This window comes from Salvelinus alpinus, chromosome 2 (assembly GCF_045679555.1).
Source record: "Salvelinus alpinus chromosome 2, SLU_Salpinus.1, whole genome shotgun sequence".
Classification (NCBI taxonomy): domain Eukaryota; kingdom Metazoa; phylum Chordata; class Actinopteri; order Salmoniformes; family Salmonidae; genus Salvelinus; species Salvelinus alpinus.
In genome coordinates, this window is record NC_092087.1 from 78,349,320 (window position 1) to 78,374,034 (window position 24,715).

At 47.2% G+C, this 24,715-nt stretch overlaps 1 protein-coding gene across 2 annotated transcripts in view; it reads left to right on the plus strand.

The window, feature by feature from the left end:
* palm3 (paralemmin 3) overlaps positions 1–23,838 on the plus strand; it is a 30,337-nt gene extending 6,499 nt beyond the window's left edge. For both annotated transcript variants that reach the window (XM_071389361.1, XM_071389360.1), the window contains exons 2-8: positions 10,763–10,814; positions 12,713–12,793; positions 15,402–15,517; positions 18,592–18,664; positions 19,888–19,921; positions 20,223–20,279; positions 21,032–23,838. In XM_071389361.1, coding sequence (XP_071245462.1) covers positions 10,770–10,814; positions 12,713–12,793; positions 15,402–15,517; positions 18,592–18,664; positions 19,888–19,921; positions 20,223–20,279; positions 21,032–22,212 — 1,587 coding nt within the window. In that variant the 5' untranslated portion in view covers positions 10,763–10,769 and the 3' untranslated portion in view covers positions 22,213–23,838. The remainder of the gene's footprint in view (positions 1–10,762; positions 10,815–12,712; positions 12,794–15,401; positions 15,518–18,591; positions 18,665–19,887; positions 19,922–20,222; positions 20,280–21,031) is intronic.
* Positions 23,839–24,715: the final 877 nt, after the last annotated feature.

A 24,715-nucleotide genomic window follows, 5' to 3' on the forward strand; every position in this document is an offset into this window, starting at 1 on the left:
TTTGTCCCGTTGGGACGGGACTGTGTTTGTCCCGTTGGGACGGGACTCTGTTTGTCCCGTTGGAAGGAATGTTGACGTTAAACATTACAACGGTTGTCTGTCTGCAGATGGAGCACATCTATTCAAGGACTTTGTCTCTGTTTCAGAAGTAGGGTAAGGAGTCACTGTGACCTGTCTGAAATGGGTCCTTTGGTTTAGATGAGGTTTCTCTGTTAGCTTAGCTTAGACTCGTTAGCTTAGCTGCTAGGCCCCAAGGCAAACAAAGTCTTTACCCAATGATAACAGTGGAGATGAACTGAGACCAGATGACATCAGTCCTGGTTACCTCTCTCCAAACCTGTTTCAGAGTTACACAGATATGCATGCATGCAGGCACACACACACATACACACACGCTATAATCCTTTACACACACACACACAGACATAACAGGGGAAACCACTGAAGCAAGCCAGTACATGTCACACCTCACAGAGCTGGGATGAGACTACTGCTGCTGCTGCAGCTGCACCCAGACAATGTTAGGCGGAGGTGACTCAATATTCTCATTACAGAACAGCCCAAAATAGTTTGATCAAAAGTAGGTCAAATGACAGAACCATACAATATCATATCCTATTGTCTGTGTGAGCAGCTAGGTTTAGGTGTGTTAGGCTTGTTTGTATTATGCTCGCGTGTGTGAGAATACACGTGGCCCTGTGTATATTCAACGAGCTGGTTTGACATGTCATTTTGTGCTTTAACTGATGGAATCAGTGATGACAAAGGGGATAATAAGTAGGGATGTCGGTTCTCAGAAACATCTGAACGTCTCTGGCGACAATTGGAAATCATGTGTGTGTGACATGTTTGTGCTGTGAGGCAGCCCGAGGTGTCTTGTCAGAACAGGTGTCACATCCTGGCCCCCTGTTAGTCTCTTGATCTTATTCTCTCTTGCGCTCGATCGCTCTCTCTCTCCCTTGCTCATGCTCTCTCGCTCTCTCCCTTGCTCACTCTGTTTCTCTCTGACACTTTCAATTCAAGAAACAAAGTTTATTGATATGGAAAGTGTAGCAACTTACAAAGTCAAACATTTTGCCAAAGCAAACGTGTAAGAACATTTTAAAGAAAGAATTAATATGTACCCAGCAGTTCTATCTCCGACTCCTCCCCTATCCGACTCCTCCCCCTCTCCTGGTTATGTCAATCAACTGGTGCTTCACCGTGTGTGTGTGTGTGTGTGTGTGTGTGTGTGTGTGTGTGTGTGTGTGTGTGGTGCGATTTGTGTTACCTGTCAGGTTGTGTTTGAACAGTGGTTCTAGATACGAGACCTACATGCTGACCTTTCACCCCTCTCTCACCTCTATATATATATATATATATATATACACACACTCCCACATTTCCTGACGATATAGAGCCTGACATATGAGTGCTTATGATTAACTCAAATAAGCCACACACACACATACACACACACGTATCACAGACATATCAGTGTTTCAACAGCATGTCGTGTCCTGCTCTGTCTCAGTAGAATGTTGTTGTCCTCTCATCTCTTGTTCGCTCTCTCTCTCATGGCTTAGTCTTAGACAGTCAGCATGGCTTACTCTGCAACTACATAGAACCCTCAGCTCTCTGCCTGATCAATGGCAAAAGTTACACTTTTTTTTTTGTCTGGTACTTTATCCTTTTAACCCCCCTCAATTCACTGGATGCGTCCCAATGCCACCCTATTCCCTACGTAGTACACTACTTTTGACCCCATAGAGCTCTTGTCAAAAGTAGTGCACTATGTAGGCAATGGGTTGCCATTGGGACGCAGCCAGTGTAGCTCAGATAGTTCAGCTGGTAATTCCCCTCAGAGATGTGTTCAGTAGGCCAGGCTTAGAGAGCTGCCTCCAGGGTTGAGGGATCAGGTAGGCAGTGAGCGAAGGGATGGTGTGTGTGTTGTACCTTAGTGTTCCATGACTGCACCAGTGGAGGATATTGCAGAGAGCGCGGTGGAGGAGGAGAAGCCTGGCCCCTGGACAAACAGAGACACTATTGTGTGTGTGTGTGTGTGCGGTACTCAAAGGAGCACCTGACAGAGGGGGCATTGATGCACCCTGGGCGGAGACTCCTTACAGCCCAACACTATGAAGAGGAGGAAACATCCCACACAAACCTACATGTTATTTGTCATGGGAGAGGATGTACTGTATAATGACATTACTGTGCACTCCAGGCACCGTTGCAGATAATGATGCAATACTGAAATAATCAAGTGGTGTGTGTGTGTGTGTGTGTGTGTGTGTGTGTGTGTGTGTGTGTGTGTGTGTGTGTGTGTGTGTGTGTGTGTGTGTGTGTGTGTGTGTGTGTGTGTGTGTGTGTGTGTGTGTGTGTGTGTGTGTGTGTGTGTGTGTGTGTGTGTGTGTGTGTGTGGTGGGATTTGTCATTGAAGTCATTGAATCCACTAGACATTGGTTGTGTGGGGTAACTTGATAAATGACTAAGAATAGTGATCTGTAGTTTACTTTGGTAATCCCTGCCACACTCCCAGTCTGTTCACTGTTGACACTGGGCTGCTATTGCAGCATACACATACATACAAACACCGCTCAATAGGAATGCAGTGTTTTCATTCCCCTGACCCAGCCTGTCACAAAGAAATTATAGTGGGCAGTGTGCTGTTGGATCTGGCCCAAGCAAACACCATAGATTCCTGTCATCACACACACACACACAATATATATACAGTGCCAGTCATAAGTTTGGACACACCTACTCGTTCAAGGGCTTTTCTTTATTTTCACTATTTTATACTTTGTAGAATAATAGTGAAGACATCAACTATGAAATAACACATGTAGTAAAGAAAAAAGTGTTAAACAAATCAAAATATATTTTAGTTTCTTCAAATTAGCCACCCTTTGCCTTGATGACAACATTGCACACTTGGCATTCTCTCAACCAGCTTCACCTGGAATGCTTTTCCAACCATCTTGAAGGAGTTCCCACAAATGCTGAGCACTTGTTGGCTGCTTTTCCTTCACTCTGTAGTCCAACTCATTCCAAACCATCTCAATTGGGTTGAGTTCGGGTGATTTGTGGAGGCCAGGTCATCTGATGCAGCACTCCATCACTCTCCTTCTTGGTCAAATAGCCCTTACACAGCCTGGAGGTGTGTTTTGGGTCATTGTCCTGTTGAAAAACAAATGACAGTCCAACTAAGCGCAAACCAGGTGGGATGGCATATCTCTGCAGAATGCTGTGGTAGCCATGCTGGTTAAGTGTGCCTTGAATTCTAAATAAATCACTGACAGTGTCACCAGCAAAGCACCATCACACCACCTCCTCCATGCTTCACGTGCAGAGATCATCTGTTCACCTACTCTGCGTCTCACAAAGACACGGCGGTTGGAACCAAAAATGTGTTTTTGGCCCAAGCAAGTCTCTTCTTATTGGTGTCCTTTTAGTAGTGGTTTCTTTGCAGCAATTCGACCATGAAGGCCTGATTTACGCAGTCTCCTCTGAACAGTTGATGCTATGCTGTGTCTGTTACTTGAGCTCTGAAGCATTTATTTGGGCTGAAATTTCTGAGGCTGGTAACTCCAATGAACTTATCCTCTGCAGCAGAGGTAACTGTGGGTCTTCCTTTCCTGTGGTGGTCCTCATGAGAGCCAGTTTCATCATAGCGCTTGATGTTTTTTTTTCCCAAGTTCTTGAAATGTTCCGTATTGACTGACCATGTCTTAAAGTAATGATGGACTCTCGTTTCTTTGTTTATTTGAGCTGTTCTTGCCATAATATGAACTTGGTCTTTTACCAAATAGGGCTATCTTCTGTATACTACCACTACCTTGTCACATCACAACTGATTGGCTCAAACAAATTAAGAAGGAAAGAAATTCCACAAAATAAAATTTAACATGGCACATCTGTTATTTGAAATGCATTCCAGGTGACAACCTCATGAAGCTGGTTGAGAGAATGCCAAGAGTGTGCAAAGCTGTCATTAAGGCAAAGGGTGGCTACTTTGAAGAATCTCATATGAAATATATTTTGATGTAACTTTTTTTGCGTTCTACATGATTCCATATGTGTTATGTCATACTTTTGATGTCTTCACTATTATTCTACAATGTAGAAAATAGTAAAATTCAAGAAAAACCCTTGAATGAGTAGGTGTCCAAATTTGACTTGTACTGTATATCAGACACACTCAGTCACGTACACGCTCTTCTCATCTCTCTCACACACACTCGCAACACTATGATTAATTTATCTGTCTCCTCCTAGGTTGGTGTCTGTATCTAAACCAGCAGCACAACCATGACAAAGAGGGTTTCTCTACTAGACTGACCCTCTGTGAGGAACTGAAAATCTATGGGTGATGAAAAAGCACTTTGCAACAAATCGCCCCTTCAAGCTATAGACTCTATGATTGAGTGTACACACACACACACACAGAGGAATTGCCTTTGATTATTTTCTTACACACATAAAGAATGAGGACTCTTTCCAGGAACTCTATGTTATGATTGGTGGGGTCTATTTCAATCAACTCCTGACTGGCAGCCAATAACAACAGCAGGGGATGTGTGTGAGCTCTGGGTCTTTGTGATTGGATGGCTCGTCGCCGATCATCTGGAGGACGCTTACTGGTGTGTGCTCTTTCCCTCTTCCCAAACAGAGAGAGAGATGCGATGCCAGTTTCCAATGGCCTTGGACTGTAGCGGTGTGTCTGACACAGATATTCCCTGAATCTGATATTATTGATGTCAGAGAGAGGAAGAAGCCTTGATTCTTAATTTTAATTTGTTGGGCCCATGGTGCTATTCAGCATCCTTTGAAAGGCTGTCTTGTTGTGTTGGGTCCCCACCCCACAGACACACACACCACCTTATCCCCACAACACATCTCTCTCACATTCACACACCAGACCGGACTTCCTTTCTGTCGACAAGAGGTGGCCAGTCAAGGCTAGTCGAGCACAGTCGCACTTCCTCCCAGAGGCTAGGGGGCGTAGAGCCCAGATAATTCTGATTTGTTGAAGTCCTCTCGGAAAGTAAAATACTGCCTCTGGCCGCTCAGACTTAAAATATACTTATTCACACTCTAGATTGGATTAACTCTGTCTCCATGGCAACAAGTGAGCCCTTTTACATCTCATCTTCAGTCCCAAGTGACCCAACCTTCAGTGCAATGCGTATTGCTCCAGTGCAACCTCCAGTGTAGTGTATTCCATTGTCTTATCCCATGGCATGACACCTTAGTGGTAGCTTACTAGTGCAGATCAGAACCCTGGGGTACTAGTGGAATAGCCTGGATAGGATACAAGTCTGTTTATGCTTTAGCCACTACTGTACAACTGTTGTCTGCACCCTGAAATCATCATACATGTGAATGAAGCCATACTTGTTAATTTACTTTACATTACTGTGCTAATTGAGGTAGTGTGGACATGCTCCACTAACAAGTACTACCTCTACCTGTGCTTATGGACAAAGGGTGTGTGGGTGTGTGTGTGTGTGTGTGTTTCCTGTTTGAACCTCACAGGGTCAGCCCGGTCTCTGTCCCTCTCTAACTCCAAATGTCGTGAGGAAATGGAGCAGAAACAGTCGTTGCTTTGAAGTGTGTCGTGCTGCGTCGGTTGCCGGCGGCAACACGGGGGTAATTGTGTCAGTGTGCGTGGCTGAACTCTGTTTGATCGCCACGGTGATGTCACTGTATGGACTAATTTAGCCTTTTACCAACCTGACCCTCATCATTTGATCTGAGACTTGACTAGAAACCCCTCACTGTTACTGGGTCTGGGCTTGGACTAAACCTTCACTACTGTCTGTGTGCTCATGGCTGCATGCTTGTTTGACACAACCCCCAGCACGTCCACCTCAATGTGTACTTGTGCATGACACGTCCATAACCTATTACTGCTGAGTAACCGTGTGTCTGTGAGAGACCGACATGGTGGTGGCACCTTGAGGGAAGAATGCTCCATATAAACCATATAACCTCCTGCTCAGTGACGTAGCTTCAGCCGGTGCGGTCGCACCAGGGCCCGCGGGCCCCCTATGTCATTTGAATACCGCCCCACCATGCCCAAGTATTAATTGTTGACGCGGGTCCATCACGTCTACGATTTGACGAATTTGACGACAAATGATCCCACTGATTGCCACTACATAAGTCAGCGTGATATTTTAGTGTATTGATGACAATAAATCCATTTAACCAAAAATGAGAAAGCAAAGCAAGAATCAAAATTTGTTTCATTTTTCAAGTGCAGCCATTGCTGGCACAAGCCATGTAGCGGGACCAGAAGAGGATGTAGGTTTCTCATCGCCATCAGCAGCTTTTAGCGGGTCAAGTGAGCCACGGCCAAGCTGTTTCATCCTGCCAGAAGAAGCAACTGTGACAGAGGAGGATACGGGTTGTCAGGTATCGGCGGATACGACCCTGAGCACAAGCCAGGCCGGACAAGCTATCCCCGGGCGGGGAGGAAGAGGAGCAGGGCGAGGCTAGAATCGTGGCGGCTGAGGAAACAGGTGGAAGTGGGACAGACGGCCTTTTTACCAATCCAACTGACAGGGGGCATTATGCAACAAATGTGGATGCAAAAGTTAAACGGCACGTTATTGCATCAGGCTCGTGTAAGCCTACTGGCCCATTCCCAAGAGATGACGAAAGGCGGTGTTTTTCCAAGTCGTATTACACCACTACAACCAAGGCTGGAATCAAATTACCACGTACATGGCTATGTTATTCAGCCAAGCTAAATTGCGCGTATTGTGAGCCTTGCTGGCTGTTCTGAGATCGGAGTGCCCCTTTCTTCTCTGGTGAATGGGGTGAGAGATTGGCGCCATCTAACATCCAAAATAGCATGTCATGAGACATCCCAGATTCACATGGGTGCCTGTTTGGTATATGAGCAATGGAAGTTCAATGGCACCTTTGACACAGAAATGGAGAAAGGCGTGCGCAAAGCAGCAAATTTCGGGCAACAGGTGTTTGAGCGCATAGTTATTGTAACTTTCACACTTGCATCATGTAATTTGGCGTTGAGGGCACTGTGAAAAGCTGGGGCAGGCCAACAGTGGGAAGTTTCTCAGGAAAATTCAACTGCTGTCATTTTACGACCCAGTTCTGAAATAACTTTTAGAATGCCCATCAGGATCCGTTAACTATCTCAGTACTCAAATCCAAAATGAGCTGATTTTATATCTTTGCCGAACAAGTGAACTGTGACATTCAGGGAGAGATGCAGGAAGCCCCATTTAACAAATAAATGAATAAATAATAATAATAATATATTTTTTGTATTATGGACACCACACCAGATGTATCCAAAGTAGACCAGTTAAGCCAAGTTTATCGCTATGTGAGAGTGATAAGGGATGTAAATAATGTCACCACAGATCTGACCATCAGTTGTTTTGGGGATTTCTGGAGACTGCTGACACATCAGCAGCTGAGCTTCAACATAAAATGCTGGGCAGCATAGAGGATAATGGGCTGGATATTTCAAAATGTCGTAGGCAGGGGTATGATGGAGCTGCTAACATGAGCGGGGTCTATTCGGGGTGTACCGGCCAGAATATCACAAAAAGAGCCGCTTGCTGTTTATGTGCATTGCAACTCTGTCACATTGACAACTCTGTCAAGAATGTGCCAGAGATGAAACAGTTTTATGATGCTGTTGAACTGTTATACACCTTCTTCGGCATAGCATAAAGAGATGGTCAATGTTGAGTGGTATTTGAGTTTGCACCAGAAAATAAAATATAACTCTAAAACGACCAGCGGGTGGGACCCAGTCATCTAGATATGAGTCCCTTGACGCCCTGAGATACAGATATGTGGACGTAATGAAGGCCCTCACCAAGACTGTGCTGTTAAGTGTCAGGAAGGACGAGAGGGATGATGCAGCAGCACTTGAAAAGAAAATGGTTTTAGTCTGCAGACTAAGGTTTTAGAAAATGTGAACGTCGTCTCCAAAACGATTCTGACTTAGAATATGTGGACAACTACAAATACCTAGGTGTCTGGGTAGACTGTAAACTCTCCTTCCAGACTCACATTAAACATCTCCAATCCAAAATTAAATCTAGAATCGGCTTCCTATTTCGCAACAAGGCCTCCTTCACTCATGCTGCCAAACATACCCTCGTAAAACTGACCGTCCTTCTGATCCTTGACTTCGGAGATGTCATTTACAAAATAGCCTCCAACACTCTACTCAGCAAATTGGATACCAGTCTATCACAGTGACATCCGTTTTGTCACCAAGGCCCCATATACTACCCACTACCCTGTGACCTGTACGCTCTCGTTGGCTGGCCCTCGCTCCCATACTCGTCACCAAACCCACTGGCTCCATGTCATCTACAAGTCTCTGCTAGGTAAAGCCCCGCCTTATCTCAGCTCACCATAGCAGCACCCACCCGTAGCACGCACTCCAGCAGGTATATCTCACTGGTCACCCCCAAAGCCAATTCTTCCTTTGGCTGCCTCTCCTTCCAGTTCTCTGCTGCCAATGACTGGAACGAACTGCAAAAATCACTAAAGACGGAGACTCTTACCTCCCTCACTAGCTTTAAGCACCAGCTGTCAGAGCAGCTCACACATCACTGCACCTGTACATAACTCATCTGTAAATAGCCCATCCAATCTACCTCATCCCCATACTGTATTTATTTATTTATCTTGCTCCTTTGCACCCCAATTTGCAGATAAAATAGGGTGTTTCTTGACCGATTTGTGCTTTCGGTGGTGTTGATCGACTTATACTGGTTAATTTCTGACCGCTGTCCATGGTGCTGAATGTATTGGCTATATTGCGGCTTCTCTGGGAACAGCTTCAAATGTGCCCTTAGATTAGGTTCTGCTCTGCTGTTACAATGTTTAGTAATATTAACACACAGCCTTACCAACAAAATAATTAACATTTTAAGGGAAATATGGGTGGTGATATGGGCACCTGGGCCCGTCATGATTAAGATAGGCTACCGCCCCGCTATACAACCACGTGTTCCCGCAGAGAACGCTACGCTAGCAGAAACCATGTAGTCTCCCCACAGGGCAAATATACATCCTTTTACACACTGTGTGTTGCACACCAAGGCTCTGGGAGTGTTTGCACTGAAGCCATGCCAACCAAATAAACGTTAACCACCGCTAGCTAGTGTAGTCGGTCCAGAAGACAGGGTTTCTCACCTACTGTAGCGGATGTACACACACACACACACACACACACACACACATACACTGAACCAGTTCCTCCTCTAGACTTAACCATCCTGCTTGCGCCTCTTTCCTCTGTCAATCTCAACTAGTTGGTTGATGAACTGAACTGAGGGAACTCTCTAGGGAACTCTCTAGGGAACTTGTTGGGGGGGATTGGAACATACTTAGTAGTTAATGTCTTTGGGGGGGTCTGTGAGCGTTTCCATAGTAACAGTTACTGGTACAGTACCTCGTGTGTGTGTGTTATCGTAAGTTATAAGTTATCGTTACTCATTGTGTATTTGTTCCTCGTGTTATTATTTCTCTGCATTGTTGGGAATGACCCGTATGTAAGCATTTCACTGTTAGTCTACACTTACAACTTGATTTGTAAGTGTAATTGAGTTAACAGTGTAGTGCGTAGGGACCTGGTCTGGGCGGAGTGTCTGTTACACACCGGCCCTCGTGGCGTAGAAGCATGTAGGAGATCTCCACAATTCAGTGAATACTGTTAAGACAATGGATTACGCTCTTGGACTAATACTAAGTCATTGTGTGCAAGTTTTTCTCCAACTTTCTCTCTCCTTCTCTGCTGTGTATCATCATATTGTATCTAATTATCAGACTCTGTCTGTAGGGAGCTCAACAATGCTCCTCATCAAAGACGGTTTGTTTATCTCCTCACTGCTATTCCTGGCTGCCCATGAGACCGAACGTAGTCCCTACGGAGGCTCATAAGCTGGTTATAAGCTGTCATAGCCCCAATGCCTCCAAACACCAGGGAGGTTGGGGTTTGAGGGAGCTATCAGGGTTGGAGCAGAGGATAGGAACTGTGTGGAGAAGGATGAAGGGTAGGTGGTGATTGGTTGCTTTTTACACCAGATCGCAGGTATAAACGAGTGATTGTCATGTTTTTCTAGTGGATTGGGTCCAGTCTCCAATATTCCCTTGGGAAGTAGGAAATGTCACTGTTGTTTCTACACAGTAGAAATATATCTCCTGGTCCTCTATCGATCAGTTGGTAGAGCATGGCGGTTGCAAAGCCAGGATAGTGGGTTCAATTCCTGGGACTACCCATATGTAAAATGTATGCAGGCGTGACCAAGTCGCTTTGGATAAAAGCGTCTGCTAAATGGCATATATGATCTGTTTCTACATTGTAGAAAACAAAGTCTCTATAATAAAGGTTGGCGGGTACAGCACATCCTCCAGGCTGTGTTCGTACGTACCAAGTCAGGCTAGTCATATTGTCCCGCTGTGTGTCAGCTGTGAGGATCCAAACATGTAGTTACAGTCATTTGCCTTGTGATGCCTGAGGCCATGTCACAAGGGATACGTAATGTGAAACAACACAAGCTAGATAGAAACGTCCAGATGAATTCCCAGAAAAACAACTAAGGCTTCCAGGTATCTCAGGGTCAGAGTGCTGATCTAGGATCAGGTCCCCACCTGTCCATATAACCGTATTAATTGTGCTCTAAAAGGCTAAACTGTTCCTAGAGCAGCACTTCAACTACTTCCTAAGGTAAATGATGTATGTAACCTATAACCTTTAACCTCTTGTCTTGTCACACAGATTGAAGATGGACGAGGCAGAGAAGTACACACAGAGACTGCAGGCGATCACTGTGAGTCAAGCACCTGACACACACACAACCACACATACAGACCCATGGAAACTAAGCACTGCTCCTTGCGCTGTCTGTCCATAGCTACTGAATAATTTACCCATAGTGCAGTGTGTCGCACCAGGCCGCCTCCCTCAGCCCAGTAAAACAACGCCACAGTATTTCCATGGAGACACAGTGACTATTATAGGATGGCTACCTCTCTAGGATAATGGTGACAGGTTTGACCAGGTGTTCTCTTTATTACCTCTCCACCTCTTCTTTCTGTTTTCTCTTTATTCTCCCTCTGTTTCTATTTTTTTCCTCTTTGTTTATCACTCCACCTCTCTCACTGTCTTGCGCCCCTCTCTCTCGCTCTCCCCCCTCTCTCTCGCTCTCCCCCCTCTCTCGCTCTCCCCCCTCTCTCGCTCTCCCCCCTCTCTCTCGCTCTCCCCCTCTCTCTCTCGCTCTCCCCCTCTCTCTCTCGCTCTCCCCCTCTCTCTCGCTCTCCCCCCTCTCTCTCGCTCTCTCCTCCCTCTCTCTCGCTCTCTCCTCCCTCTCTTGCGCTCTCTCCCCTCTCTCTTGCGCTCTCTCCCCTCTCTCTTGCTCTCTCTCCCCTCTCTCTTGCTCGCTCTCCCCTCTCTCTTGCTCGCTCTCCCCTCTCTCTTGCGCTCTCTCCCCTCTCTCTTGCGCTCTCTCCCCTCTCTCTTGCTCGCTCTCTTGCTCGCTCTCCCCTCTCTTGCTCGCTCTCTCTCCCCTCTCTCTTGCGCGCTCTCTTGCTCGCTCTCCCCTCTCTCTTGCTCGCTCTCCCCTCTCTCTTGCTCGCTCTCCCCTCTCTCTTGCGCTCGCTCTCCCCTCTCTCTTGCGCTCGCTCTCCTCTCTCTCTTGCGCTCGCTCTCCCCTCTCTCTTGCGCTCGCTCTCCCCTCTCTCTTGCGCTCGCTCTCCCCTCTCTCTTGCGCTCGCTCTCCCCTCTCTCTTGCGCTCGCTCTCCCCTCTCTCTTGCGCTCGCTCTCCCCTCTCTCTTGCGCTCGCTCTCCCCTCTCTCTTGCGCTCGCTCTCCCCTCTCTCTTGCGCTCGCTCTCCCCTCTCTCTTGCGCTCGCTCTCCCCTCTCTCTTGCGCTCGCTCTCCCCTCTCTCTCTTGCTCGCTCGCTCTCCCCTCTCTCTTGCTCGCTCGCTCTCCCCTCTCTCTTGCTCGCTCGCTCTCCCCTCTCTCTTGCTCGCTCGCTCTCCCCTCTCTCTTGCTCGCTCTCTCCCCTCTCTCTTGCTCGCTCGCTCTCCCCTCTCTCTTGCTCGCTCGCTCTCCCCTCTCTCTTGCTCGCTCTCTCTCACTCCCCTCTCTCTTGCTCGCTCTCTCTCACTCCCCTCTCTCTTGCTCGCTCTCTCTCACTCCCCTCTCTCTTGCTCGCTCTCTCTCCCCTCTCTCTTGCTCGCTCTCTCTCCCCTCTCTCTTGCTCGCTCTCTCTCTCTCCCCTCTCTCTTGCTCGCTCTCTCTCTCTCCCCTCTCTCTTGCTCGCTCTCTCTCTCTCCCCTCTCTCTTGCTCGCTCTCTCTCTCTCCCCTCTCTCTTGCTCGCTCTCTCTCTCTCCCCTCTCTCTTGCTCGCTCTCTCTCTCTCCCCTCTCTCTTGCTCGCTCGCTCTCTCTCTCTCCCCTCTCTCTTGCTCGCTCGCTCTCTCTCTCTCCCCTCTCTCTTGCTCGCTCGCTCTCTCTCTCTCCCCTCTCTCTTGCTCGCTCGCTCTCTCTCTCTCCCCTCTCTCTTGCTCGCTCGCTCTCTCTCTCTCCCCTCTCTCTTGCTCGCTCGCTCTCCCCTCTCTCTTGCGCTCTCTCTCCCCTCTCTCTTGCTCGCTCTCTCTTGCGCTCTCTCCCCTCTCTCTTGCGCTCTCTCCCCTCTCTCTTGCTCGGTCTCCCCCTCTCTCTCAGGAGAAGCGTCGTCTGCAGGAGGAACAGGAGAGGGCCAAGAGGGAGATGGAGGAGGAGAGGCTGAGGCTACAGCAGCTCAAGGTGACACACACACAGACACACACACTCTGAAGGTCTGACCGTCACCCCTCTCACTGTCACCGACCCGTCACCCCTCTCACTGTCCCCGACCCGTCACCCCTCTCACTGTCCCCGACCCGTCACCCCTCTCACTGTCCCCGACCCGTCACCCCTCTCACTGTCCCCGACTCGTCACCCCTCACTGTGCAGGACTATTTATTCTGAAGTGTAACGTCAAATGGCCAGAAAAGTGACCACACACACTCAGACACACACACTCTCTCTGTTAATATGGTGGTGGATACTGGACAGAACCCCCACACTCATTCTACTTTCCCCACAAATGTAGAATGTAGCCATAATGTTGTTCTGCCAAAATCCTGTACGGACTCATTTCAGCTTGTTAGCAAGGGGCTTACTTCAGTTCCAAATTCCATTCAACACACAACTCCTAGTCTACTTGAGAACACACCCTTCCTGAAACTGCCTGCCAGAGTTGGGAGGTTTGGCCTTCCTTCACTAGAACGGTGTGCGTGTGTTTACGTGCTCTGCTCTCTGCACTGGACGGCTCTATTGTTTTCACACCACTTCCAGATTGGCGTTCCCACTGCCCGCCGGGCGCATTCCTCAAATCCTTGCTGTGTGCTTGTGTACACCCAATGAGAAAATGGTTTCAGGTGACTGGTCTGCCTTAGTCTGCTACCTGGAGCCACCTCCAAGAATGATTACCCCAACCACCCTTATGAGGCTAAATTGTAAAGAACTTGCATAAACCATAGTTTTTGGTTGGCTAACTTCTAACCTACAAGAACGCCTCTGTCTACAGCTATAGTACCTCTGTTGAACTGCGAGGTAGCAACTTTGCAGGCTACTTTTACACTCCCTTCTGAGTATGCCGTTTCCACAAGTGTGTTCCCTTAATAGAAGGCCTCTTTAAAACGCTCAAAATAAATGCATTTCGCTGAGTGGACTTTGCCGTTAGCATTGCGTGGCTTCTTCTTATTCATGTTAGGCAACTTTAATAGTCCTTTTAAAGCTGTGGGGGTGATAGCAGGCTGTAATTGACCTCTGAGGAAGTCGAGAGACCACTGCTGGTGACAGCCATTGAGAGGTCAAGACTACCTTTACCTCTGAGGAGTACAGAGCAGGGTTTGTTCCTTCAGTAGTCGGGAAGTACAGTTGTAGACAGAGTAGCCTTCTAATTGTTACCGTCATGCAACGTGATCTCATGTTTGTCCTCTGGGGGAAGGAGGTGGACTGTTTTGTATTCAGCCACTCTTGGAGGACAATGGGTATTTCTTAATTATGCAAAACGTTGTGATGGTGTCCGCACTCAAAAAGATGTCCCATAAAGCTTACTTTATTTCAAAAATATATATTATTATTTTCCCCGCGTCAGGGATAGCGTGCGCAGATGTTTCGGCTTTGCAGCCTTCTTCAGTACCGACACACTGTAAAGCCGAAACGTCTGTGTACTCTATCCCTCTATCCCTCCTTTTTTTTATAGTCAAATGTAGTAAAGTTTATGCGACATCTTTTTGAGTGCTGACCCATCACGTCTTTTTACTTATCTGAATTTCTGGGTTTTACCCACCAATCAAACTTCTGACCCTCTTGACGAGGTATTTCTTAGAACGAGAAAACGATCCATTTAATTGAACTTCATATTAGTCCTGTTGGGTTAGAGGGAGGTGTTCTGCAAACACACATGTTGGCTCTGAGAGGACCTGTGCTGCTACAGAAACAGGAAGGAAGTGCTCTCTGCAGACTTCCTGTCAGTGCTCTGCTATACATTTCACCTTCAGCTGAGGTGGTGAGACGGGGCCAGCGGGGAGGAGCGGAGAGGGGGAGAGGAGGCCAACAGGGGGAGGGGAAGGGGGTGGTAGGATAGGAGAGACCTTGTGTCCCAATTCGTTACCTTGCTCGCAGAAGTGTGCACTCCCCCTCATGCATTTAAAAGCATTGGATTGGTGTAAGCATGGGCTAGTAATCTTTTAAATCTATAAGGTGAAGTGAGCAAGTGCACACTTGGGGCAGAAAGGAGTGTGTTCCTGTCCGAATGTATGGGATATGAGTTAAAGGGATGGGCACCTGTTGAGGGCTTTATTGAAGTGTTAAAGGGATGGGACACCTGTTGAGCGGTTTATTGAAAGGAAGTGGAGTGGGGAATGAGGTCTAATAGAGAGATGTGACCTAAGCTGATTGGATGGGGAGGTTTAAAGGTCACAGCCACCGACTGACACCATAACAATAGTGTGTGAAAATGAGGACAAACCTGTCAGATTTAAAGACAATGCCATGTTGCATTAAGCTCATGTTGTGTCTGAGTAGGAGTGCATGGTTTGGATGATGCCTATGACGTTGATAACGTTGACTGACATGCTTCTCTTGCTTTCCCTGTGTCCTCCCTCGCTCCGTGTCCTCGCTCCGTGTCCTCTCTCCCTGTGTCCTCTCTCCCTGTGTCCTCTCTCCCTGTGTCCTCTCTCCCTGTGTCCTCTCTCCCTGTGTCCTCTCTCCCTGTGTCCTCTCTCCCTCTCTCTCTCCCTGTGTCCTCCCTCCCTCTCTCTCTCCCTGTGTCATCTCTCCCTGTGTCCTCCCTCCCTCTCTCGCGCTTTCTCTCTCCATCCAGAGAAAGTCTCTTAGAGACCAGTGGCTGATGGACGGCCCCTCTTCCCCCACATCCTCAGAGCCTCGTTCCCCGCTGTGGGGCTCCCAGGCCCAGGAGATGGAGCAACGCATAGACAAGTAGGAATCTCCTATTATACACCCCATACTCACCACATTACCTGTATAGGGCTACCTGTATACTCACCACATTACCTGTATAGGGCTACCTGTATACTCACCACATTACCTGTAGAGGGCTACCTGTATACTCGCCACATAACCTGTATACTCGCCACATTACCTGTATAGGGCTACCTGTATACTCACCACATTACCTGTATAGGGCTACCTGTATACTCACCACATTACCTGTATAGGGCTACCTGTATACTCACCACATTACCTGTATAGGGCTACCTGTATACTCACCACATTACCTGTATAGGGCTACCTGTATACTCGCCACATAACCTGTATAGGGCTACCTGTATACTCGCCACATAACCTGTATAGGGTTACCTGTATACTCACCACATTACCTGTATAGGGCTACCTGTATACTCACCACATTACCTGTATAGGGCTACCTGTATACACGCCACATTACTTGTATAGGGCTACCTGTATACTCGCCACATTACCTGTATAGGGCTACCTGTATAGGGCTACCTGTATACTCGCCACATTACCTGTATAGGGCTACCTGTATACTCGCCACATTACCTGTATAAGGCTAGATACTCTCGATGCTTGGTTCACACCATAGATACCATACTCACCACACTTTCTTTCTAGGGCTTTCTATACTCTCAACTCCTATCTGTGTTGTGCTGTACATGCAGTGTGTTTGTAGGAGGCCAGTCTTATAGTCTCTACACCTCGTAGGGATTATAGTCTCTGCACCTCGTAGTGGTTATAGTCTCTGCACCTCGTAGTGGTTATAGTCTCTACACCTCGTAGTGGTTATAGTCTCTGCACCTCGTAGTGGTTATAGTCTCTGCACCTCGTAGTGGTTATAGTCTCTGCACCTCGTAGTGGTTATAGTCTCTACACCTCGTAGTGGTTATAGTCTCTACACCTCGTAGTGGTTATATTCTCTGCACCTCGTAGTGGTTGTAGCCTCTACACCTCGTAGTGGTTGTAGCCTCTACACCTCGTAGTGGTTATAGTATCTACACCTCGTAGTGGTTATAGTATCTACACCTCGTAGTGGTTATAGTCTCTACACCTCGTAGTGGTTATAGCCTCTACACCTCGTAGTGGTTGTAGCCTCTACACCTCGTAGTGGTTATAGTATCTACACCTCGTAGTGGTTATAGTATCTACACCTCGTAGTGGTTATAGTCTCTACACCTCGTAGTGGTTATAGCCTCTACACCTCGTAGTGGTTATAGTCTCTGCACCTCGTAGTGGTTATAGTCTCTGCACCTCGTAGTGGTTATAGTCTCTGCACCTCGTAGTGGTTATAGCCTCTACACCTCGTAGTGGTTATAGCCTCTACACCTCGTAGTGGTTATAGCCTCTACACCTCGTAGTGGTTATAGCCTCTACACCTCGTAGTGGTTATAGCCTCTACACCTCGTAGTGGTTATATTCTCTGCACCTCGTATTGGTTATAGTCTCTACACCTCGTAGTGGTTATAGCCTCTACACCTCGTAGTGGTTATATTCTCTGCACCTCGTAGTGGTTATAGTCTCTACACCTCGTAGTGGTTATAGCCTCTACACCTCGTAGTGGTTATAGTCTCTGCACCTCATAGTGGTTATAGCCTCTACACCTCGTAGTGGTTATAGCCTCTACACCTCGTAGTGGTTATAGCCTCTACACCTCGTAGTGGTTATAGTCTCTACACCTCGTAGTGGTTATAGTATCTACACCTCATAGTGGTTATAGTCTCTGCACCTCGTAGTGGTTATAGTATCTACACCTCGTAGTGGTTATAGTATCTACACCTCGTAGGGGTTATAGTCTCTACACCTCGTAGGGGTTATAGCATCTACACCTCGTAGGGGTTGTAGCCTCTGCACCTCGTAGGGGTTATAGTCTCTACACCTCGTAGTGGTTATATTCTCTGCACCTCGTATTGGTTATAGTCTCTACACCTCGTAGTGGTTATAGCCTCTACACCTCGTAGTGGTTATATTCTCTGCACCTCGTAGTGGTTATAGTCTCTACACCTCGTAGTGGTTATAGCCTCTACACCTCGTAGTGGTTATAGTCTCTGCACCTCATAGTGGTTATAGCCTCTACACCTCGTAGTGGTTATAGCCTCTACACCTCGTAGTGGTTATAGCCTCTACACCTCGTAGTGGTTATAGTCTCTACACCTCGTAGTGGTTATAGTATCTACACCTCATAGTGGTTATAGTCTCTGCACCTCGTAGTGGTTATAGTATCTACACCTCGTAGTGGTTATAGTATCTACACCTCGTAGGGGTTATAGTCTCTACACCTCGTAGGGGTTATAGCATCTACACCTCGTAGGGGTTGTAGCCTCTGCACCTCGTAGGGGTTATAGTCTCTACACCTCGTAGTGGTTATAGCCTCTGCACCTCGTAGTGGTTATAGCATCTGCACCTCGTAGTGGTTATAGTCTCTGCACCTCGTAGTGGTTATAGCCTCTGCACCTCGTAGTGGTTGTAGCCTCTGCACCTCGTAGTGGTTGTAGCATCTGCACCTCGTAGTGGTTATAGTCTCTACACCTCGTAGTGGTTATAGTCTCTACACCTCGTAGTGGTTATAGCCTCTGCACCTCGTAGTGGTTATAGCATCTGCACCTCGTAGTGGTTATAGTCTCTACACCTCGTAGTGGTTGTAGCCTCTGCACCTCGTAGTGGTTATAGCATCTGCACCTCGTAGTGGTTATAGTCTCTACACCTCGTAGTGGTTATAGCCTCTGCACCTCGTAGTGGTTATAGCATCTGCACCTCGTAGTGGTTATAGTCTCTGCACCTCGTAGTGGTTATAGTCTCTACACCTCGTAGTGGTTGTAGCCTCTGCACCTCGTAGTGGTTATAGCATCTGCACCTCGTAGTGGTTATAGTCTCTACACCTCGTAGTGGTTATAGCCTCTACACCTCGTAGTGTATTTTCATGTATTGTAAGTGTCTGATAGCACTACCTTTTATCAATGCGAGGTTAAAAGTGAATGATTTATTCTGGCTGAGGTTGGAACTGAATGCTAAAGACAGTGTGTCTGTGTGTGTGTCAGGTTGCAGACAGAGGGTCAACGGTTAGCGGGGGAGGAGGAGAAACTGGAGCAGCAGATGGAAGATGGCCGAGCTGTGAGTGACACACACTATGTCTTACTATACTTGTGAAGACCTTTTGAGGACCAACAATTGATTCACATTTTTCCCCTAAACTGTAATTCTAACCCCTAAGCCTAAAATATACTTTTTACAAGTGAGGACTGGCAAAATGTCCTCACTTGGTTTACTATTCTTGTGAGGACTCACCTACACAGACACAGAGAGAGACAGAATTAGGATGGCCGTGCTGTGAGTAACGCACACAAACACTCACTGATACACAAGCACACAGACCAATTGACTGGGCTAGCTAGAACAAGTAGCCTCAATCATTACGTCCGTTCTTCCCACCAATCCTGACCGACGAGGCTCCTTTCAGAGGAATAATAAATTTTTCCATAATAATACGTGAATGCAGCTTTGATGTAGCACCTCTCGTTCAGAAGCTTTAGAAAGACCACGCCCTCCTTGCATAAACAATGTACCACTTAGACGTGTGTAATCGCTCCGTGACTGTTTACCTCAGAATGACCTTCTACAGCAAAGAATTCTCCTCTTCAAGTCTTTTGTTCTTTTGTTTGTATTTCTTCTCCTAACCTTGATTTTTAGAGGTTGTAGAGACGGGAATCACAAACCGAGCGTGTTATTTAGTCTCGTAGCCAAGGAGCAGACCGGTGATGGTTGACTCGTATGATAGTGGGGGTTTTTGTGACATGGCAGAGGGACTACCCTCAACACTGGGCTCTTGTTATAAAGGGGGTGTCCTCCCACCCTCTTTAAAGGTCGACTCAGTGATCTGACGTAGAAGAAGAAAGTAAACGGCATAGTGGGTCAATTTCCGTAACAACTAAGAGCGCTGAAGCGCGAGGCTCAACTTCTATGCTGTTTCGGTGCCCTGGCTACCAGGCTGTAACTATGAGAACCCTGTACACACGCGCAGATACTGTGTGAGAGGGAAGTCTTTGCATCTCACTCATCTCAATATCTGCGGTGCTGCTTGTGGCAACGTCATTTCACAGAGTCTACCTTTTTAAAGTAGGCATATTTAGTATTGAATAGTCACTGGTGGATGGTGGATCCTAAAGTCTAATTGGCTCCCTCTTGTGGGTTGAAAATGCATGAATGACATTGCTCATCTACCCTTTATAATGTTATTCCTCATCTAGGGTCACGGTTACAACTTGAGACTGAAAGTAATAAAAGAATGGTATGTGGTTGGAGTGTCTAACCCCGCCCCTGTCTGTCTCCTCCAATAGAATGCAGTGGCGGTGGTGGTGGAGGCTACAGCAGGTAGGTGTCACCCGTCTCTGAATGAATGAACGACTGTCTAGCTGTCACCACCGGTTACCGTTAGCAACCGCTGGTAGCAGTCCACTAGATCCACTAGATTTATATTACTTGACCCAATCAATTGAATTGTTGAAAGATAACATAACACGTCTTTGTTTCTGTTTGAGTTGATAATGAATGTGTTGTGTGGTAAAAAGACATCGTAAATAACCCAATAGATTTCAACAGAATCGGGACTGTTGAATGCTGGGCTTAATAAACACTGATTTAAAAAAAGTCTTATTTCCATCTATTCCCACAGAAGCTGTCCAAGCAGTTATCTTGGAGAATGGACAGGAAGAAGTAGAGGCTGAATCCGGTAAGGGGTTAACAATGTTACCATCTCTCTCCTTCACTCTGAATCAACTGAAATGGGTTCTAGTCCCAGAAGACACTACAGACTGTACTGGCCTTTGATGTATTAGTTGTATTACAAAGGTAATACGTTGTTTTCATTCGTCAGTGGAAGTTCATACATGCAAACAGTATCTATGCATTTGAATGACATGGAATACATATAAATTGATGCTGATGAAGAATCTCATGTGTGAAGTTATCAGGGAAAAGCATAGAAATAGAATTTCTAGAACATGAACATTCCTTTAGACCACTGCTGTTTGGCTGCACCATGATGGGTCTAGTAATTCTATTTCTATGGGGCAAAGAGCACACAACACAAGCCAAGTCAGTGGAAATGTTCTGGTTGGTTGGATTCAGGGTCACAGGGACTGGCAACATGCCATGCTGAAATGTCACTCCTATCATTATGACCTTCTGTCATGAGTCCAGAACAGCGTTGATTCTGGAAGCTGCTCTCTCTTCACTTCTTTTGGATTTCTAACATCACTCGTCCCATTGGCCGGCCTCTTTTCTTGTCTTTCTCCTTCACTCTCCATAACCTTCTCCAAGTTTCTACAAGTGTTCCACTCTCCTGCTTTTTCTGTGCTCACTATTCTAGCTGGACTTTCCAGAGCTTGGTAAGAGTAATGTGCATCCTTGCCAAGGGTCTTGCTGATAGAAGACTGGGAAGATGATTGAAACATTTCCTAACTATGATCTGTCTTGTCACAGTTCTAGGAACAGTTGAGGCAGCACTATTGGAACGAGCTGAGATCCTCACCAATGGGAGAGGAGAGGGGGAGGGGCAAGCTGCTACCCACGATGCATCAGAGGAGGGCGGACCGCCCTACGGCACCAACGGTCCAGTCACGGTCGTCCCTGAAGATGGTGCCATTACCATGACGTTCCTGGGGTTCGCGGAGGCGGACCCGGTACTTGAGGAAGGAGGAGTGATCATGATGCGAGCGGAGCGAGTGATTATCAATGACGAGGGAGACGAGCTGGCAAATGACCTTTCCTCTACGGGTCAGGAACAGGATGTAGACTCGGTAGCGTCCAATAAGAGCTCAGAATCTCCCGAGGAAGGAGGAATTGAGGAGGCAAAACCAGAGACAACTCCTGAAGAGTCCTCAGAAGTAGCAAAAGAGACTGAGGCAGCGGCAGACACAGTAACAGGAGGTTTAGGAGAAGGACAGATGGACACAGTAACCAGAGATTTAGGAGAAGGACAGATGGACACAGTAACCAGAGATTTAGGAGAAGGACAGATGGACACAGTAACCAGAGATTTAGGAGAAGGACAGATGCACACAGTAACAGGAGATTTAGGAGAAGGACAGATGGACACAGTAACAGGAGATTTAGGAGAAGGACAGATGGACACAGTAACCAGAGATTTAGGAGAAGGACAGATGGACACAGTAACCAGAGATTTAGGAGAAGGACAGATGGAGGGCGCGGAAAACGGTTGTGGAGAGGAAGAGGCACAGCCAGTAGAGGAAGCTCCTGTGTCTGACCTGCAGGCCCCAGATGATGGCGTTGTGGCTGCCGTTCCCGTCTACTCTGAGTCCTTACTCACCCCCAGGCCCGACGCAGAGGGAGAGGCTGCAGGCGAGCCGGCAGAGGGCGATGTGGAAGTGAAGACTGAAGTGGAAGTCAAGGGGGAAGAGGCGGCCTCGGTGTCCCCGGAATCAGCCATCCTCCCTGGGGGCCAGTTCCTGGAGGTGTCCCTAGTGGAGCCCCGGACTGAGGCAGACCCTGAGCAGGAGCCCCTGCTGTTCCCATCCAAGGCCCAGACCCTGGAGCAGGCTCCAGCTGCCCCAGAGACACTGACTGCTACCAGGGGAGAGGCGGAGGGAGGTGTCGGTGTGGCTCCCAAACGCCAGACCTGCCAGTGCTGCGCCGTCATGTGAACGATCATTTCGCTCTCTATCTCTCTACCAAATTCTCCAATGCTTTCTCTGTGTAATACTACAAGAGGGACTTGACTCTGCCTCTAACACTGTGAATGATGGGGGGGTGGTAAGATGGTGTGTTATTACTGAAGTGCCTTGTGGATCTCCTTCCCTATGAGTATAGCTCAGTTACCCATCCAGAGGTACCTGGGTTTTGTTCAGTAGGGTGAAGTGCTTTGAAATGAAAAATAAAGACCAGTGTTTTTCTTATTGGACCAGGATCAGGTAGGCCCACCCTGTTCAAGTCATGATTGAATCCTGACCAGTACAGTAGGGATGTGACAAAGGCCTGAGGATTGTATCATGACCAGTACAGTAGGGATGTGTCTGAAAGGCCTGATAATTGTATTATGACCAGTACAGTAGGGATGTGTCTGAAAGGCGTGAGGATTGTATCATGACCAGTACAGTAGGGATGTGTCAGAAAGGCCTGAGGGTTGAATCATGACCAGTACAGTAGGGATGTGTCACAAATGAAACCCTAGTCCTTACAAAGTGCTCTACTGTTGACCAGGGTCTATGGTCTCTGGTCGAAGTAGGTCACTGAGTGTACAAAACATTAGGAACACCTGCTCTTTCCATGACAGACTGACCAGGTGAAAGCTATGATCCTTTATTGATGTCACTTGTTAAATCCACTTCAATCAGTGTAGATTAAAGAAGGATTTTTAAAAATGTTTTATCCTTGAGACATGGATTGTGTGTGTGTAGCATTGAGGGCAAGACAACATATTGAAATGTTTTTGAACAGGGTTTGGTAGCAGGTGTCAGGCACACCGGTTTCAGTGTCAAGAACTGCAACGCTGCTGTGTTTTTCACATGCAATAGCTTTCTGTGTGGATTAAGAAAGGACCACCACTCAAAGGACATCCAACCAACTTGACACACCTGTGGGAAGCATTGGAGTCAACATGGGCCAGCATCCCTGTGGAACGCTTTCAACACCATATAGTCCATGCCTGGAAGGAATTGAGGCTGTTCTGAGGGCAAAAATGGGGTGTAATTAAATATTAGGAAGGTGTTCCTCATGTTTTGTACACTGTGTATATAAAGGGAATAGTGGGCTTTTTTGGGTGCACTTAAGTCTCAACTTGATAGTCTACATACAGTTTGAGATCTTTATTCCATTGTCTTTCTATTTGTTGTATGTGTTAGCCTTCTTGCCTACTTGAGTGTTATCAAGGTTTGTTAAGTTCCATTAACTTTCAGAAAATGCCCAGGTTTTCCAGAAATCTGAATTCCCAGGTTTTCCTGGTTGAAGGATTTTGGATCTCCTGCCTATTTCCTTCCTGATTCAGGGAATCTTCCAACCGGGATTTCTGGAAAGTGGCCAGGATTTTGCAACCTTACCGTTTGAATCTTATTTTGGTCCATTATCAATTGTTAAAGGGAAAGTATGTTTTTATATCTAAATGCATTTTATTTTATCGGTGTATTTTCCATAGAATACACACAGTGCTCTGGCATGTATATAGCTACCATGAAATCAAGCAGCAGTGGGGTTTATGTATAGAATGTATGTTTTCTCAACAGGATACTTTTGAACCAATCAATAATGATTAAACTGACATTTGTGAAATATTATTTGATGTCCTGTCTAACCATTTGTCAACATTGGACAATGAAAAACTACCATGTTGCTCCATTCTAAGATCAAGCACACAGATTATTGAGTAACCTTTTGAAGTGAAAAGTCAAAACACACAATGGCTGCGCCCCAAATGGCACCCCATTACCTTCATAGTGCACTACCTTTGACCAGGACCCTTGGGCACTACCTTTGACCAGGACCCTTTGGCACTACCTTTGACCAGGACCCTTGGGCACTACCTTTGACCAGGACCCTTGGGCACTACCTTTGACCAGGACCCTTGGGCACTACCTTTGACCAGGACCCTTGGGCACTACCTTTGACCAGGACCCTTGGGCACTACCTTTGACCAGGACCCTTGGGCACTACCTTTGACCAGGACCCTTGGGCACTACCTTTGACCAGGACCCTTGGGCACTACCTTTGACCAGGACTCTTTGGCACTACCTTTGACCAGGACTCTTTGGCACTACCTTTGACCAGGACCCTTGGGCACTACCTTTGACCAGGACCCTTGGGCACTACCTTTGACCAGGACCCTTTGGCACTACCTTTGACCAGGACTCTTTGGCACTACCTTTGACCAGGACCCCTGGGCACTACCTTTGACCAGGACCCTTGGGCACTACCTTTGACCAGGACCCTTGGGCACTACCTTTGACCAGGACCCTTGGGCACTACCTTTGACCAGGACCCTTGGGCACTACCTTTGATGAGGACCCTTGGGCACTACCTTTGACCAGGACCCTTGGGCACTACCTTTGACCAGGACTCTTTGGCACTACCTTTGACCAGGACCCTTGGGCACTACCTTTGACCAGGACCCTTGGGCACTACCTTTTGACGAGGACCCTTGGGCACTACCTTTGA